This window comes from Artemia sp. Qi Xiang Cuo, chromosome 6 (genome assembly GCF_049724085.1).
Source record: "Artemia sp. Qi Xiang Cuo chromosome 6, ASM4972408v1, whole genome shotgun sequence".
Taxonomy (NCBI): Eukaryota; Metazoa; Arthropoda; class Branchiopoda; order Anostraca; family Artemiidae; genus Artemia; species Artemia sp. Qi Xiang Cuo.
In genome coordinates, this window is record NC_142799.1 from 73069275 (window position 1) to 73084340 (window position 15066).

General features: G+C 35.3%; 1 protein-coding gene across 1 annotated transcript in view; it reads right to left on the minus strand.

Moving 5' to 3' along the window:
• Octalpha2R (alpha2-adrenergic-like octopamine receptor) overlaps positions 1–14671 on the minus strand; it is a 401961-nt gene extending 387290 nt beyond the window's left edge. Inside the window, exon 1 of the mRNA XM_089091151.1 lies at positions 14098–14671. Within this exon, the coding sequence (XP_088947277.1) occupies positions 14098–14649 (552 nt within the window). The 5' untranslated portion in view covers positions 14650–14671. The remainder of the gene's footprint in view (positions 1–14097) is intronic.
• Positions 14672–15066: the final 395 nt, after the last annotated feature.

The following is a 15066-nucleotide window of genomic DNA, read 5'->3' on the forward strand; positions in this document are numbered from 1 at the left end:
GTTTTCTCAAAGATTTTTTATTGAATGATATCTTTGAGTCTTTCTAAAATAGTTTTAAAAATATTTAGTTAAGAATCAAAAGGTTAGACAATCTAAATTATCTGAAGTTCAAAATTAATTTTCTTTTCTTTGAAAATGAATTATATTAATTAAAGAAAAATTTGTCAATTTATTTAGCTAAGGTGGTTGTGCTTTGGGGAAGGAAGGAGAGGATAAACCTCTCCTCTGTTTAGGAGCCTTTCCTACTTGTTTAGGTTAAAACAAAGTATGTATTGAGGAGGCGTTTGGCTGTGTCGATGACTGATGTGGGAGCCGTACTTCATGCCAGTAAAGACTCTCTTATATTATGTTTTAGGTCTCAACGTGACTTTTGTCACAGTGCAGTTATTTTCTTTTTTTATTAATCAAATAAGACTAGGCCTTGAAACTTGTATAATCTATTTGATTTTTTTTTTTATGTGTTTCGATACTTTGTCTGAAATCGTCATGCCAAAGGAGGAAAGACTAAAACTTAGCTATGCGCGTTCTAACAAAAACACTGGCAAATAACAGATTGAGCGTGGTGTGCAAGATTAAAGTAATGTAAGATTAAACAAAATTATGCAAAAAAACGAAAAAATTTTCTTCAGTTCTGACACCAATTCACATTCATGTGCAGGGATTTCCCGGGCAATAGCTATAATTATTTTTTGGGCAATGCTCAAACTGTGTTACTGTAGAATGTTTGATTTCTGTTGTCCCTAGCTTAAGTATAGAAAGAGCCTATACTTTACAGTATTATATGAAAACTCTATGGATCAGGTGTGAACAACAAAAAACTACCCCCGGCCACGCCGCTGATGACGTTTTTTTCTCAAGATTGTTTATTTTGACGATAAACAAGCTTCATCTATTCGCAAACTTTTTAATTTTTCTGATGATATTCATTCCCAAATTTGTTTAGGGACTTACAGTAAAAGATTGTACAAACTTTTTTTGTGTGAATAATATATATAAATATATATATATATATATATATATATATATATATATATATATATATATATATATATATATATATATATATATATATATATATATATATATATATATATATATATATATACTATATATATATACATATATATATATATATATATATACATATATATATATATATATATATATATATATATATATATATATATATATATATATATATATATATATATATATATATATATATATATATATATATATATATATATATATATATATATATATATATATATATATATATATATATATATATATATATATATATATATATATATATATATATATATATATATATATATATATATATATATATATATATATATATATATATATATATATATATATATATATATATATATATATATATATATATATATACATGTATTTTATGTTAGTAATGGATATGTTAGTAATAGATGTATCCTTCCTCTCTCTTTAACTCTGTTTTTTTTTCTCTCCTCTCTTTCTCTCTCCCTCTCTCTCTCTCCCTCTCTATTTCTCTAGCTCTATCACTCTTTATCTCTCTAATCACCTGTCCTTGGATGATCCTTGCGAAATTTGGTGTTGTTGCTCTTTTTTTTTTCCCCAAATAAAGTCATAACAGTATTTGCACTTGAGAATTAAGATGGGTTCACTTTTAGATGGTTAATGGGTATCAGCATAATTGAAAGCAGCATAAAAGTTACATCCTTGTATTGTGTAAACTTTTTAAAACTTCCAATTTTCTGATTTCAGTGAATATATCCCATAAGCATTCAGGGACCGCGATTTGGGAATCCTTCATTCGAAAAAAATCCTAGACTTGCAGGAAAGAATAATTATATTTCAAAAAATCACGCAGCTTCTCACCCATAACCCCCAATCCTCAAAATTGTCCTCTATAAAAACTCTTACATGCAAAATTTCTTACCTGCAAAAACACAATCAGAACAACCAAATAATTCTCTACCAGTACGACTCTCCACTATACAACTATTGATCAAGAAAATTATACTTCTCATTAAACTCAATTGCACAAATCTGCATCCAGACAGTTTCCCACCGCACAGCTCTCCACAAAACATTCCCTACTATAGAACTGGAAATTCAAAAATCAACCACATGTAAATCCGTTATCAAGTTCTTGCCACACAAATTCTAACTCAAAAGTTTCCTACCGACAGATTTTTCTATATCTTTTCCCACCTATTAAATCTCCTCCGTAGAAATGTCTAACCCTCTCCCCCCCCCCATAAAAAGAAACTCCCTATCCATATGATTAACCTCTTTGCCCCACCTCAAAAAGATTTTTTTCTCGTTGTTCCAATCTGTGTCAACAGCCTTTTCCAAGTTAACAATTGCCGCTAATAAGAGGGCTTTTTGCTTGTATATAAAACTGCTAGTTTTGTTACATATTTTTATTCAACTTAGAAACAATCAACAAGAAGAACAATCCTGAATAAACTGTCCTCTAGAATTCCGAGAAAGTATCATTTTGTTTACCAAGGGAGCTCTAATACTGACCAGAGGTGCAGCCATAAAGTCTCTTTGTAGAAAAACGCAAGGAGTGTTAAGAAGAGAATTCGTTTCAAACAGTTCGTGGTAAAGAATTGTAAGGAGCGATCCTGCCCAATAGTAACCGAAACTCTAGAAAACGGAATTTTAATACCAATAAATATATCATACGAATTGGATTTGTATGCTGATTTTAAATATACAAGTTTTTTTAAATTTAGTCTTACCAACCATAGGTTAAGGGCCTGAGAAAATTTACACGAAGTTCGAAAAAAGGAGAAAATATCCCCTAAAGGACAAAAAGTCTTAATTAAAATCACACCATCAAATTCAGCGTATCAGAAAACCTACTGTAGAGATTTCAAGCTCCTATCTGCAAGTTTTGTTTTTTCCAGGGATGATCGTGTCGACCTAGTGGGTCTAGAAGATCGGGAGAGGGTTAATCTAACGGAAATTAAAAGATCTAGTGCCCCTTTTAAGTAACCAAAAAATTGAAGGGCAATGAGGCCCCCTCCCACACCAAGGTTTTTCCCAAAATCGTCCGATGAAAATTCTGAGATAGATATTTTATTCAGCATAGTTGAAAGGCCCAATAACTATGTCTTTGGAGATAACATGACCCCCACAGCCCCTGTGTAAAGTTTTTTAAGTTATAAAGTCTTCTCATTGTTTACATATCATATCATGACTGACGATATCATCATGAGGCATGCTGTTGATTTATTCGAGAATTCGGCTGTTTCAACTGCAAAGATTAAACTTTATTCAGCTACAGTCCCAGATGACTGTTGCCCTAAGCGCGTTTGCAATAAAGCAATTACAAACAATATCAGAGATATGATTGATTTAATCCGGAAATATGATTCTGAGAACATAATTATTCCTATTTATATGATCCGACTTCCAACCGAAATTCCTACCATACCGGCTGTAGCATATTCACGCTTAGCTACTAAGATTAATAAAATTGGCCGAAGTCTAGAAGTTATTGATTCTAAGCTCACAAATTATGATATGAATTTCCCGGCATTACCTACTGTCCCCGCGAATGATAATCTAGCCACAGTTGTTATCTCGAATGTGCCTAAGGTTTTGAATAATCCAGCAAAACGTAGAGAGGTAATTGACAAGATCTCCGGTCATGAGGCAATTAGTAGCACACGGTCGTCTAACGATAAACTTGTTGTAAGAATCGATAATGTGGCCGTGAATGATTTTTGCAAGGCTGTGCCCTCAGTTTTAGCGAAATCTAAAGCCAAACTTATCGAAAAGAAATATTTTGGTCTATTAAAGGGTATAGGCACTGATTACGATATCTTTCGCCTTACTGAATACCCTGGAGTCTCTGACGTAACAAGGCTTGGAACTTCCCATGCACTCAGAATTTCGTTTGTAGATGTTGCAACTAAGATCAATGCCATTAAAACTGGATTGAAAGTTGATTATGAATTTTTGCGCGTTTTTGAGTATTTTCAGATTCCGCGTTGTTGCCATAGATGCCGTTCTCCTGACCACGTAGTTGCCAACTGCAGAAGCCCAGTCGTGAAATGCTCCCGATGCTCCGATCCCCACGAATCCTCAATGGACTCTCCCTGTCAGTTGTCCCCTAAATGCGCTAACTGTGGTGGAGACCATGTGTCATATAGTTTGCGGTGTCCTAAGTTGCGTGCTATTGTTACCAAAGGTATTGCCAAATGATATCTTTGCCTATCTCTATTTGTTCTTTTGATATTAATGGGACCAAAGATAAGGATATTTGTATTGATAATCTTCTTGATACATTTGATGTAGTCCTTTTTCAAGAACATTTATTGCCGGCTGTGAGCGTAAATTTCCTTCGACGTAGCCCCGGCCACATTGTTTTTTCTACAAATGCCCGAAGAACTCGTGGTCGTCCCTCGGGTGGGTTGGCTTGCGTGCTGAATCGGAAACTCTCTTCCCTTTCCCCACAGTGTTACGGATCTGATGATATTTATTTAGCCGTCAGGATTGGTGATCTTTTACTAGTCAATGTTTATTTGCCGCATAATAAGAATAATCTTGCGTCATTCACCCATTTTGTTAAAGCGTGCAAAAAATTGAAAAATTTGGTATCGGGTATTGATAAACTTGGTTATGATTGGCTACTAATGGGTGACATGAACTGTGACATGACAATGTCCTCCCCCTGATCCGATTCACTGCTCGAGTGCCTCCCCCTTGGTTTCCGGATTCTGACAAAAGATCTTCCATTTACTTACATACATGCCAGTGGCTCCCGGTCTAACCTTGACCACTGTGTATGCTCTGCTGGTGTTACAACTTCAACTGTCAACGTTGATGAAGATGAAAGAGATTATGACCACATACCCATAGGCTATCTCTGTGTGTGTCAGTCACAACTAAACTAGTAATAAATGCTCCCCAATCCGTAGAAAAAAAGTGGTTTCAACGGCGAAATTGGAACCGTTGTGATTGGCCTCTATATGTGGCCACGCTTGCAAGCCCGCTGAGTACCATCAATGGGCCTTATAACCTCCTCTGTTGCGGAGTTACCTCACCCAGTGATCGTTTGCAATTGAATACGTATTATCATTAAATCATTTTATGTTTGAAAAAAAACGAACAATTAGCTGTCACAATTGAACGTATTCGGTCCAACACGCGAAAGTTTGTTTAGAATTATGACCCTCTTTTGAAAAAAGTGAAAAATTAGGCAAAGCTATGGTTACGTATTTGGATTGCTTGTGGGCGTCCCTCTCGTGGTACTGTTTTTAATATTAAACGTAAAACGAAAACGGCTTATAAAAGACAACTGCGGTCCGTCCGTGAAGCTGAAGTTAATTTTCCAAACAGTTCGAAAGAGTGGAAGTTTGTGACGAATTCTTCTAAGTTTACTGATTACAAGAGTGATCATATTCCGCAATCAGCTTGGATCCAACATTATTCTAATATTTTTTTCCGTGTTAATTTCGCTGTACATAGCCGATATTCCCAACTCCTTGCTAAGTGCCTTCCCGAAAAAATGCAACAAAAGCATGTCCCTCCTGTGTCAGCTGAGATAATTACTGATTCGATCAGGCGGCTGAAGTCTCAGTCTATTGATATTGATGGTATAAGTGTTTTTCATTTACGGAAAGATTCTCGGGAACTTGTAAAACTTTTGCAGCTACTTTTTCAAATGTGTCTTTGCTGTTCTTTAGTGCCTGATAGTTTCCTATGTAGTGCTGTTACCTCAATTGTAAAGAGAGGAAAAGACGTAAATAAATGTGATTCTTATAGGCCTATTACTGTCGCCTGCAATATTAGCATACTTTTTGAATATGTGCTTTTTCCTTATAATATTGATTTTGTGAATTATGATGGTAATAAGTTTGGATTTAGAAAGGGGATTTCTTGTCAACTTGCACATCGGGTGCTTGCTCTCCTTTTTAAGGATGCACAAACGAAAGGTCAATCATTACATGTTTGTGATTTAGACATATCTAAAGCTTTCGACAGTGTTGTGCACCCTCAGGCTTTTTATTCTTTACATCAGCTTGGTATAAACCCATCGATTATTTCTTTGCTACATTTTTGGTATTCGAATTCATATGTTAGATTGAAATCGAATGGATGTGCTTTTGGAAATATTCCTGTTAAATGCGGGGTTAGGCAGGGAGGAGTTCTTTCGCCTCATATTTTTAATGCTTTCAGCAGGATTGAATTGTCCTGTGTCCAGATGATATTTTCGTGGGGAGGGGGATTTTCTTTTGTGGAGGTGGAGCCACATATCCTGGTGCTATTTAAAAAACGATCCAATCATTGGCAAAGCCAATGATTTTCTCAGACATCAGTCCCTGGCCTTACTGACGAACTGCCTGAATCAGTGCACTTTTTAAGTGACCGAAAAGATTGGAAGTCCACTAGGCCCCCCCCGCGACCCTTCTTTTCCCAAAATCATCTGATCAAAATTTTGATATAGCCAGCTCATATTGTTAAACTGTAATTAAGGAGTGATTCAACTCAATAGTAACCGACACTAAACAATGGAATTTTGATAACAATTGATAAGAATTGGGTTCTTATGCAGATTCCAAATATATAAATTTCATTACGTTTAATATTACCCACCAAAGGCTACAAGTCTCAGCAGAAAAAAGGGTTTTGATAGATTAAGGGATTTTGAAAACATGGAGCCTGATTTTCTAAAAAGGGAGAAACACCCCCCAAAAAGTCAATGAATCTTAATGTAAATCAAACCTTCAGATTCAGCGTATCAGAAAATATTATTGGTGGGGTGTTGATCTCTTATCTGCTTCAAATGTGGAATTTTTTTTTTGCCAGAAGACAGATCACGGATGTATTTTTGTTTTTATTTGTTCTAGTGTCCTTTTTAAGAGACCGTAAAGATTGGAGGGCAACTAAACATCCTCCCATGACTTAATTTGTCTCTTATTTTGTTTTCGAATGTTACGATTTGAGATCAATTTGACAAAAAATCATCTCCCTCAACTACAACCGTATAATACAGAGGTAGGTAGATAAGACCTGCGACGGAGTGACGAATGGGGATTTCGCCTAGCAGGCATTCAGATCAGAGAGACAGAAACAGTTTGACAGTGCATTGGTAAAAGCTTGGTTCTGATGGTAAGTATTTAGCTTAGCTATTAATATTGATAACTTGTGTCTTATGCTACCCAAAATGTTTAAGATTGTGTATTTTTATAAAATAAAAAAGTTTTCTTGGTTCTAAGGTAGTGGTTTGCCCTCCTGAAGGAAAAACTGAAATCCGCAAAAATAATAAGTTTAAAATACATTCTTATACAATTTCTAAGAGCAGGTGAATTTACTTTACCGCCTCCTCCTAATGCTTAGACAATTAGTTTAAGCATTAATTTTTGCTAAATTAGATTTTGAGATTTCCAGAAATTAATCTAATCGTACATTAAACCCTCAGTTTTCATTAGTTTTTCCAGTCATCTCGATTTTCATAGAGGTTTATTTCATGTTATTAGCAGTAGCTTAACTCTTATGCGTAGTGATTTCCAGTTCGTTCTAAGTTTGACTCGAAATTTGGTTTCAATGAGATCTGATGAGTAAGTCAAAGGTATTCTGAAAAGACAGGATTCGTCGCTTTATTATTGCAACCGTTCAGCTCTAGAGGTAGAAAGAAGGGGGCAAGTTTTTCTTTTATTTTTGCCTCGGTCTTTCTCTCGGCTTTTCTTTTATTTTTGTTTCAGGTCCGTGTGTCACTGTTTTCCTGATCGGAAGATATTTCTTACTTAAGTTTCTAGCGTGGGCCTCTTACTACGCCGTTGAACTACTAACTTCCAACTTGAAAAAGTGCAGCCTACAAGAGGTGTCATATTATCTGGGAGAAATTTGTTGTTGTAATTTTCTGTTCTTACAAAATAAATAAGTTTTTTTTGTGTGTGTTTATTGTGATGCTTCAGAAAGAAGAAAGTGAAAAAGAATGATGGAACTAGATATTAGACTGTAGACCGAGGAAACTGAATAAAGACAGTGATGGAAATCCAATAAAAGAACGGGAAATCCAGCACACAAGATGGAAATCGAATATAGATTTTTAAACACAACATGTGTTTGAAAATTCAATTTAGGTATGGAAATCCAACATTTTCATTTCTCAACAATTTGGATATTCAATAATGATCATGGAATTCCAAAATGGTCTCTAATATTCAAATTCATTTGTTGAAATTCCAATTTTGTTGTTGGTAAACATTACAAACAATTTTAGATGAATCTCAAAAAAATTTTTTTACAGCGAACGGTAAGTAAAGAACGATCCTTTTCAGTAATAACGAAGACTCAGAGAAACGAGACTTTGAAAACAATACATATATCAAAGGAGTTTAATTTTTATGCCAAATTAATGCCAACTTTATTGGTAATTATTGACAAAGTACGAGAATTATTATTTTTAGTCTTCCAACACATTTTCTTTATCATTAGTACACTTTTCTTAGTTCAATAAATCAGTAGCTGTTAGCATAAGTGAATCAATTCTTAGGAAAAATCCTGTGTTTTAAAGCAATATACCTAAATACGATCATTTCTTGGCGAATCACTGTGAAGCTTCAAGCAACTTGAAGTACACTATAATATTTTTTTTCTGATTTGGTCTGCGATGAATCTTCAACAAACGACCTTTCATACGAAAAACCTCAAAATCTCCTTTTTTTAACATCCATCCTTTTTTGAAAATCAGTCTAATCCTCTCAGGCTCGTAGCTTTTGAAGATAGAAGTCATTTGTGACATTTTTTATAATGAAGAAAACAAGACTTTGTTAAAATTGTAAAATTACTGATGTAATACAGATATTTTTGGAAACTTTTGAAATGGAATTAACAAACTCTATTAAATTTTTGCTTCTTTGAAATATGAATACAAAGAAAAGTCCAGGTATTTTTAAAATCGGGAATTATTTTACCAAAAAATAAATTGCGCATGGAACATTTTTTTTTTAAGAGATGAATCCAAATGTGAATAAGGTGTCAAACATTAGATCTTAATCCACTAGTGGTATTTGTCAGTAAGTTCCTATTTGATAGCAGTGCTGCCAGATGAGATTTACGCCATTCGGGCATTTTTGGGGGTGATTGCACATTGACCACTGCAATTTAGTGCAGTTCTTTAAAAGGAGTCTTTTTCTAGTAAATTGCACTTTCGACGAATTTTTGCTTTAAAAGCCGCAATAAGTATTGGAGACTTATCATAGTAAGGAAAACAAATATTGTCAGTTTTTTTCCATATAAAGTAGTTTGATTAAGCATCAGAATATTAACACAAACGAGTCTTGTCAAAATATTAGAAAGGTTTCCAAAATTACATATGTTACTGGTAAGGGCGTATGCGAGATTTTTGTCGGGGGAGGGGGTCCAAAAAACATTAAAAATTGTGTTTATATGCATGTTTGTTACGTTTTCACGGTTAGGACAATTTCTTTTTTTTTGGGGGGGGGGGGTCAAACTCCGTAGACACCATCCTGGATATGGCCTTGGCTACTGGTAAACTTAAATAGTACGGCCTTAAAATCACTTGTTGAAAAGGACATTTCTCATTCCAATTTTGGAAACAAGTTAATTTTGATGAAAGACCAAATGTAGCTGAAAATGTTCTACTTCAAGCAAACAGTTTATTTTTTTTTTAAATTAGTTATAACTTAGACACTTAAATATTATTTTTAAGCAATAACAATTTTACTGTCAGAGTGAACAAATTCAAAATGCCTACAAACCCATCATTTAAAATATAAACTGTCATCATTTAAGGCCTTTTAAAAAAAAAAACCATCAGAGCTAAATGGTAAAATATTATTGTCAATACCCCTTTAATGTTTTTTGTGAGTTAATGTCAGAATTTAAGGGTGTATATAAGAGAGCGAATGACATTGAAACTTAAGTAATTCAAGTTGCATCATTAGTCATATTATGTAGTAATGAATAGCTTATTAATTTTCTTAGACCACTGGAGAACTATTTAATGTAAAATGTCACAAGGTTGATATATCTAGCTTCCGTGGTATCATTCACTCTTCTTACCCTGAATTTAAATTTCCCCATACAAGTCTTGGAAGACATTTGAAGGGTCTCTGAAATACTGTTTTACCATTTAATTAGAGCGCAATTTTTTTAATAGGCTTACGTGATGATTATAAGGAAAATATGCAGTTAAAATTACGCTTTTCATTTTTGGATTCTGAAGATGTAACGTTGTCTTTGAAACCAGTTTTAAAGTATGTATTTTTCAATATTGAAAAATAAATTACCGAAATTCTTGTGTCAACATTTTTTTTAACTCTTTGCTTTTTGCTAGTAGAACCACTTGGCTAAGAGACAAAACGTAGGACAAGGAATTCGCAGCAAGCAACCACTTGGCTAAGAAAACCACTCGCAGCAACCACTTGGCTAAGAGAAAAACATAGAACAAGGAAGAAACCGGTCCTGGCTAATCAAACAGTTCGTGGTAACGAACTGTAAGTAACGAGCGATCCGGCTCAATGGTGACCGAAACTCTAAAAAACGGAATTTTGATACCAATAGATACATCAAAAGAATCAAATTTTAATTCTTATTTCAAATATATGAGTATCATTAAGTTTAGTTTTACCCATGAAAGGTTACGCGCCGGAGAAAATTTGGCTGATTTTTGTAAAAAGGAGAACAGGACCCCTAAAGGCTATATAACTTTAATAAAAACCGCACCATCAGATTTAGCGTATCAGAGAAACCTAATGCAGAGGTTTCAAGCATCCATCTGCAAAAATGTGGAATTTTGCATTTTTTTACCAGAAGAAAGATCACGGATGCGTGTTTTTTTTTTTCCCCAGGGGTGATCGTATAGACCCAGTGGTACTAGAATGTAGCGGGAAGGCTCATTTGAAAAGAAAGTAAAAGTTCTAGTGCCTTTTTTAAGTGACCAAAATAATGGAGGGCAACTAGGCCCTTCTCACGCTCATTTTATTCCCAAAGTCACCCGATCAAAATTTTGAGATAGCCATTTTGTTCAGCATGGTCGAAAATATTATAACTATGTCTTTTAGGATGACTTAATCCCTCGAAGCCCCCAGGAGGAGGGCTGAAAGTTATGAACTTTACCCAATGTTTAACATATAGTATTGGTTATTGGGACCCGGCTCAATGGTAACCGAAACTCTAGAAAACGGTATTTTGATACAGATAGATACATCAACAGAATGGAATTTCAATGCTGATTTCCAATATATAAGTTTCATCAAGTTTAATCTTACCTATCAAACGTTACGCGCCTGAGAAAATTTGGCTGATTTTCGAGAAAAGGGGGAAAGACCCCCTAAAAGTTATAGAATCTTAATGAAAATCACACCATCATATTTAGCGTATTAGAGTACACTGCTGTAGAGGTTTCAAGCACTTATCTGCAGAGATGTTAACTTTTCCATTTTTTTGCCAGAAGAAAGATCACGGGTGTGTGTTTATTTTTTTTTTCCCCAGGGTTGATCGTAACGACCCAGTGGTCTTAGAGTACTGTGGGAGGACTCATTGGAATGGAAATTAAAATATAGTGCCCTTTTTAAGTGACCAAAAAAAGGAGGGCAACTAGGCCCCCTCCCTCGCTCATTGTTTTCCCAAAGTCACCTGATAAAAATTTTGAGATAGCCATTTTGGTCAGCATGTTCGAAAATATTATAATTATCTCTTTTAGGATGACTTAATCCCCCGAAGTTCCTGGGAGGAGGGCTGAAAGTTATGAGCTTTACCCAATGTTAACATATAGTTTTGGTTATTGGGAAGTATACAGTACAGACGTTTTCGGGGGAGATTTTTTCTGGTAGGGAGGGGGAGAGGGGCGGGGGATATAAGCAGGGACGTCCGCAGGGGGGGCCTCCGGGCCCGGGCTCCCCGAAATCTCCCTATTTTTTCATTTTCCCATAATTTTCTGATTTTTCTCACAGAATAATGGGTTTGAAAGATTTGCCCCCCTCCCGAAACAAATTGCCCCCCCCCCCTGAAACAAATTCCTGCGTACGTGCCTGGGGTCGGGGGTTATGTAGGAATATCTTTACATGAAGGAAGTTTTCATGGGGGAAGGGACATTGCTATGAAGGGGACGCCGGACTTCCCAGTATTATTTAAAAAAAGATCAGAAATTAAATATAAAAAAACAAGTTTTTCAACTGCAACAGCAGCAACATCAAAAATTTAAACGAACAGAAAATATTACATATATGATTGGGTTCACCCCCTAGTCAATACCTCACTCTTTTTTCTTTTTTTTTCCCAGGGGTGATCGTATCGACCCAGTAGTCCTAGAATATCGTGGGAGGGCTCATTGGAATTGATATTAAAATATAGTGCCCTTTTTAAGTGACCAAAAAAAGGAGGACAACTAGGCCCCCTCCAACGCTCATTGTTTTCCCAAAGTCACCTGATAAAAATTTTGAGATAGCCATTTTGTTCAGCATGTTCAAAAATATTATAATTATCTCTTTTAGGATGACTTAATCCCCCGAAGTTCCCGGGAGGAGGGCTGAAAGTTATGAGCTTTACCCAATGTTAACATATAGTATTGGCTATTGGGAAGTATACAGTACAGACATTTTCAGGGGAGATTTTTCCTGGTAGTGGGGGGAGGGGGTCGGGCAGGGACGTACGCAGGGGGGGCCTCCGGGCCCAAGCTCCTCGAAATCTCACGTTTTATTTCATTTTCCCATAATTTTCTGATTTTTCTCACAGAATAATGGGTTTGAAGGATTTGCCCCCCCCCCGAAACAAATTGCCCCCCCCCAAAACAAATTCCTGCTTACGTGCCTGGGGTCGGGGGTTATGTAGGAGGATCTTTCCATCAAGGAAGTTTTCATGGGGGAAGGGACATTGCTATGAAGGGGACGCCGGACTTCCCAGCATTATTTTAAAAAAGATCAGAAATTAAATATAAAAAAACAAGCTTTTCAACTGCAACAGCAGCAACATCAAAAATTTAAACGAACAGAAAATATTACATATATGATTGGGTTCCCCCTCTAGTCAATACCTCACTCTTTAAGCCAGAGATTTTTTAGTACTTTCATAAGAGCTATTTATTCTAATTAACGGCCTTTGTGATTAAGCGGTCATTTTTAAAGAATTGGAACAAAATTCGAACTTTCGCTTAAAGACCAAGGTGTTGACCAGGGGGCGAGCCCCCTAATATACGTATTAAAAATATATTAATATAGAAGTCCGTTACGTAAGTTAATTCGTAAGTTACGTATATTTACTACTAATAAAAACGTTCGTAAATAAAATTAAACAAGTTTCGAGAAAGCTATTTAACCAAATAAAAGTAAATTAATATGAAGATTTTGTTTTAGTTATTCATGTAATGTGAGCCAAGATCAAAACCTGCATTTATTCAAAAACGTTCAAAAATTAAATAAAAAAACACATTTTTTTAACTGAAAGTAAGGAGCGACATTAAAACTTAAAACGAACAGAAATTATTCCGTATATGAAAGGGAATGTTCCCTCCTCAACGCCTCGCTCATTAAGCAAAAGTTTCACTTTCTAACAGCTATATTTTTTTAAAAAAAGAAAGAAATTATAGTAAAGAGCGAGGCGGTGTGGGGGGGACCGCCTCAGACATATACGGAATAATTTCTGTTCTGTTTAAGTTTTAATGACGCTCCTTACTTTCAGTTAAAAAAACTTGTTTTTTTTTATTTAATTTGGATTAAGATCAACTTGGTGCAAGTGATGAGACTTGGGAGTCATGGCTAATTGGAGTAAAGCCAAGACAGATAGTCTGAGTGAGAGGCAAAGCTAGCATAACCCTTTTTCAGAATTGTATGAAAATGATGTAACTTCACTTGTTGATAATTAGTTAATCATCCATCCTAGGGCAGAACTAAGGCAGATAGGCATAGGGTAGAGGTAATTCAAATGAGCTTTTCCTTACTGGGAAAGCCCCTGGAATCGCAATGGGGATGACATGGATTTTTGCCCTTCTTTGTTGTCCTGCGTCTTCTCGTTTTCCTAATGCGTTGCTGTCTTGCCATCACTAGCCTACGGTCTCAAAAATTATTTACAACAAGTTTGATATATATTAAATCATAAACTTACGGTGCACTCATTTTCCTTCTGTTCCACCTTCCAACCAAGAAGAGGAGGTATTGATATGACTGCACTTAATAACCACACAATTGTTATCATTATAGTCGCTCGATTACGAGTCCTTTTTCTTAGATATTCAATTGCTCTAGTAACAGACCAGTAACGGTCTAGACTAATCATAGATAGGTTCATAATTGAAGCGGTGGATAGCAACACATCTATTGCGCCGTGTATCTCACACCAAACCTCTCCGAAAATCCAGCACCCCATTAATTCGTGCACTAAGGAGAAGGGCATAATCATTAGTCCCAATAACAAGTCACTCACTGCTAAAGATGCGATGAACCAGTATTGTATTCCCTTTAAACTTTTATCAATAGCAATAGCGATTATCACTAGCAAATTACCAACAATAACTATAAGTATTATTAATGTAACTAAAATTGATGTTATTAATAAATGAGGGCCGGAATAACCATTTTGAAAAAATGAAATATTCCAATCCCAAAAAGTGTCATTTCCACTTATGTTCAAAAACACTGAGCAATCATTCCCCGCCATTGCTATATTTCCTAATAGTGCCTCCTTTATTCCTTCAGATTAACTATCTCATTTCCTTTGGAAGACTTCACTGCTCCACTGCAGCGAGGTAACTAGTTTGTGGAGTTTCATGCATTACCCTGGAATCTAACCTTATTTTTGGATGCGCAAGAAATTTGAAGGAATAATGCATTCAACACTTTAGATACTTGTTGATAATATTATTTGACAGTGATATAATTCTGCTTGTACAAAAGATCCGTTTCGGACTAAAAGTTACAACAATAGAAGGCAGTAAGTAGTACAGCAAAGGTATAGGTATCTACCGTTTTATAGCAAAAATAATATACCTTAAATAGACGAATGATTTGAAACAACAATTTTCAAATGGAACTTACTTTGCAGATGTCCTTAGAGGATAAAAGATAATTACACATT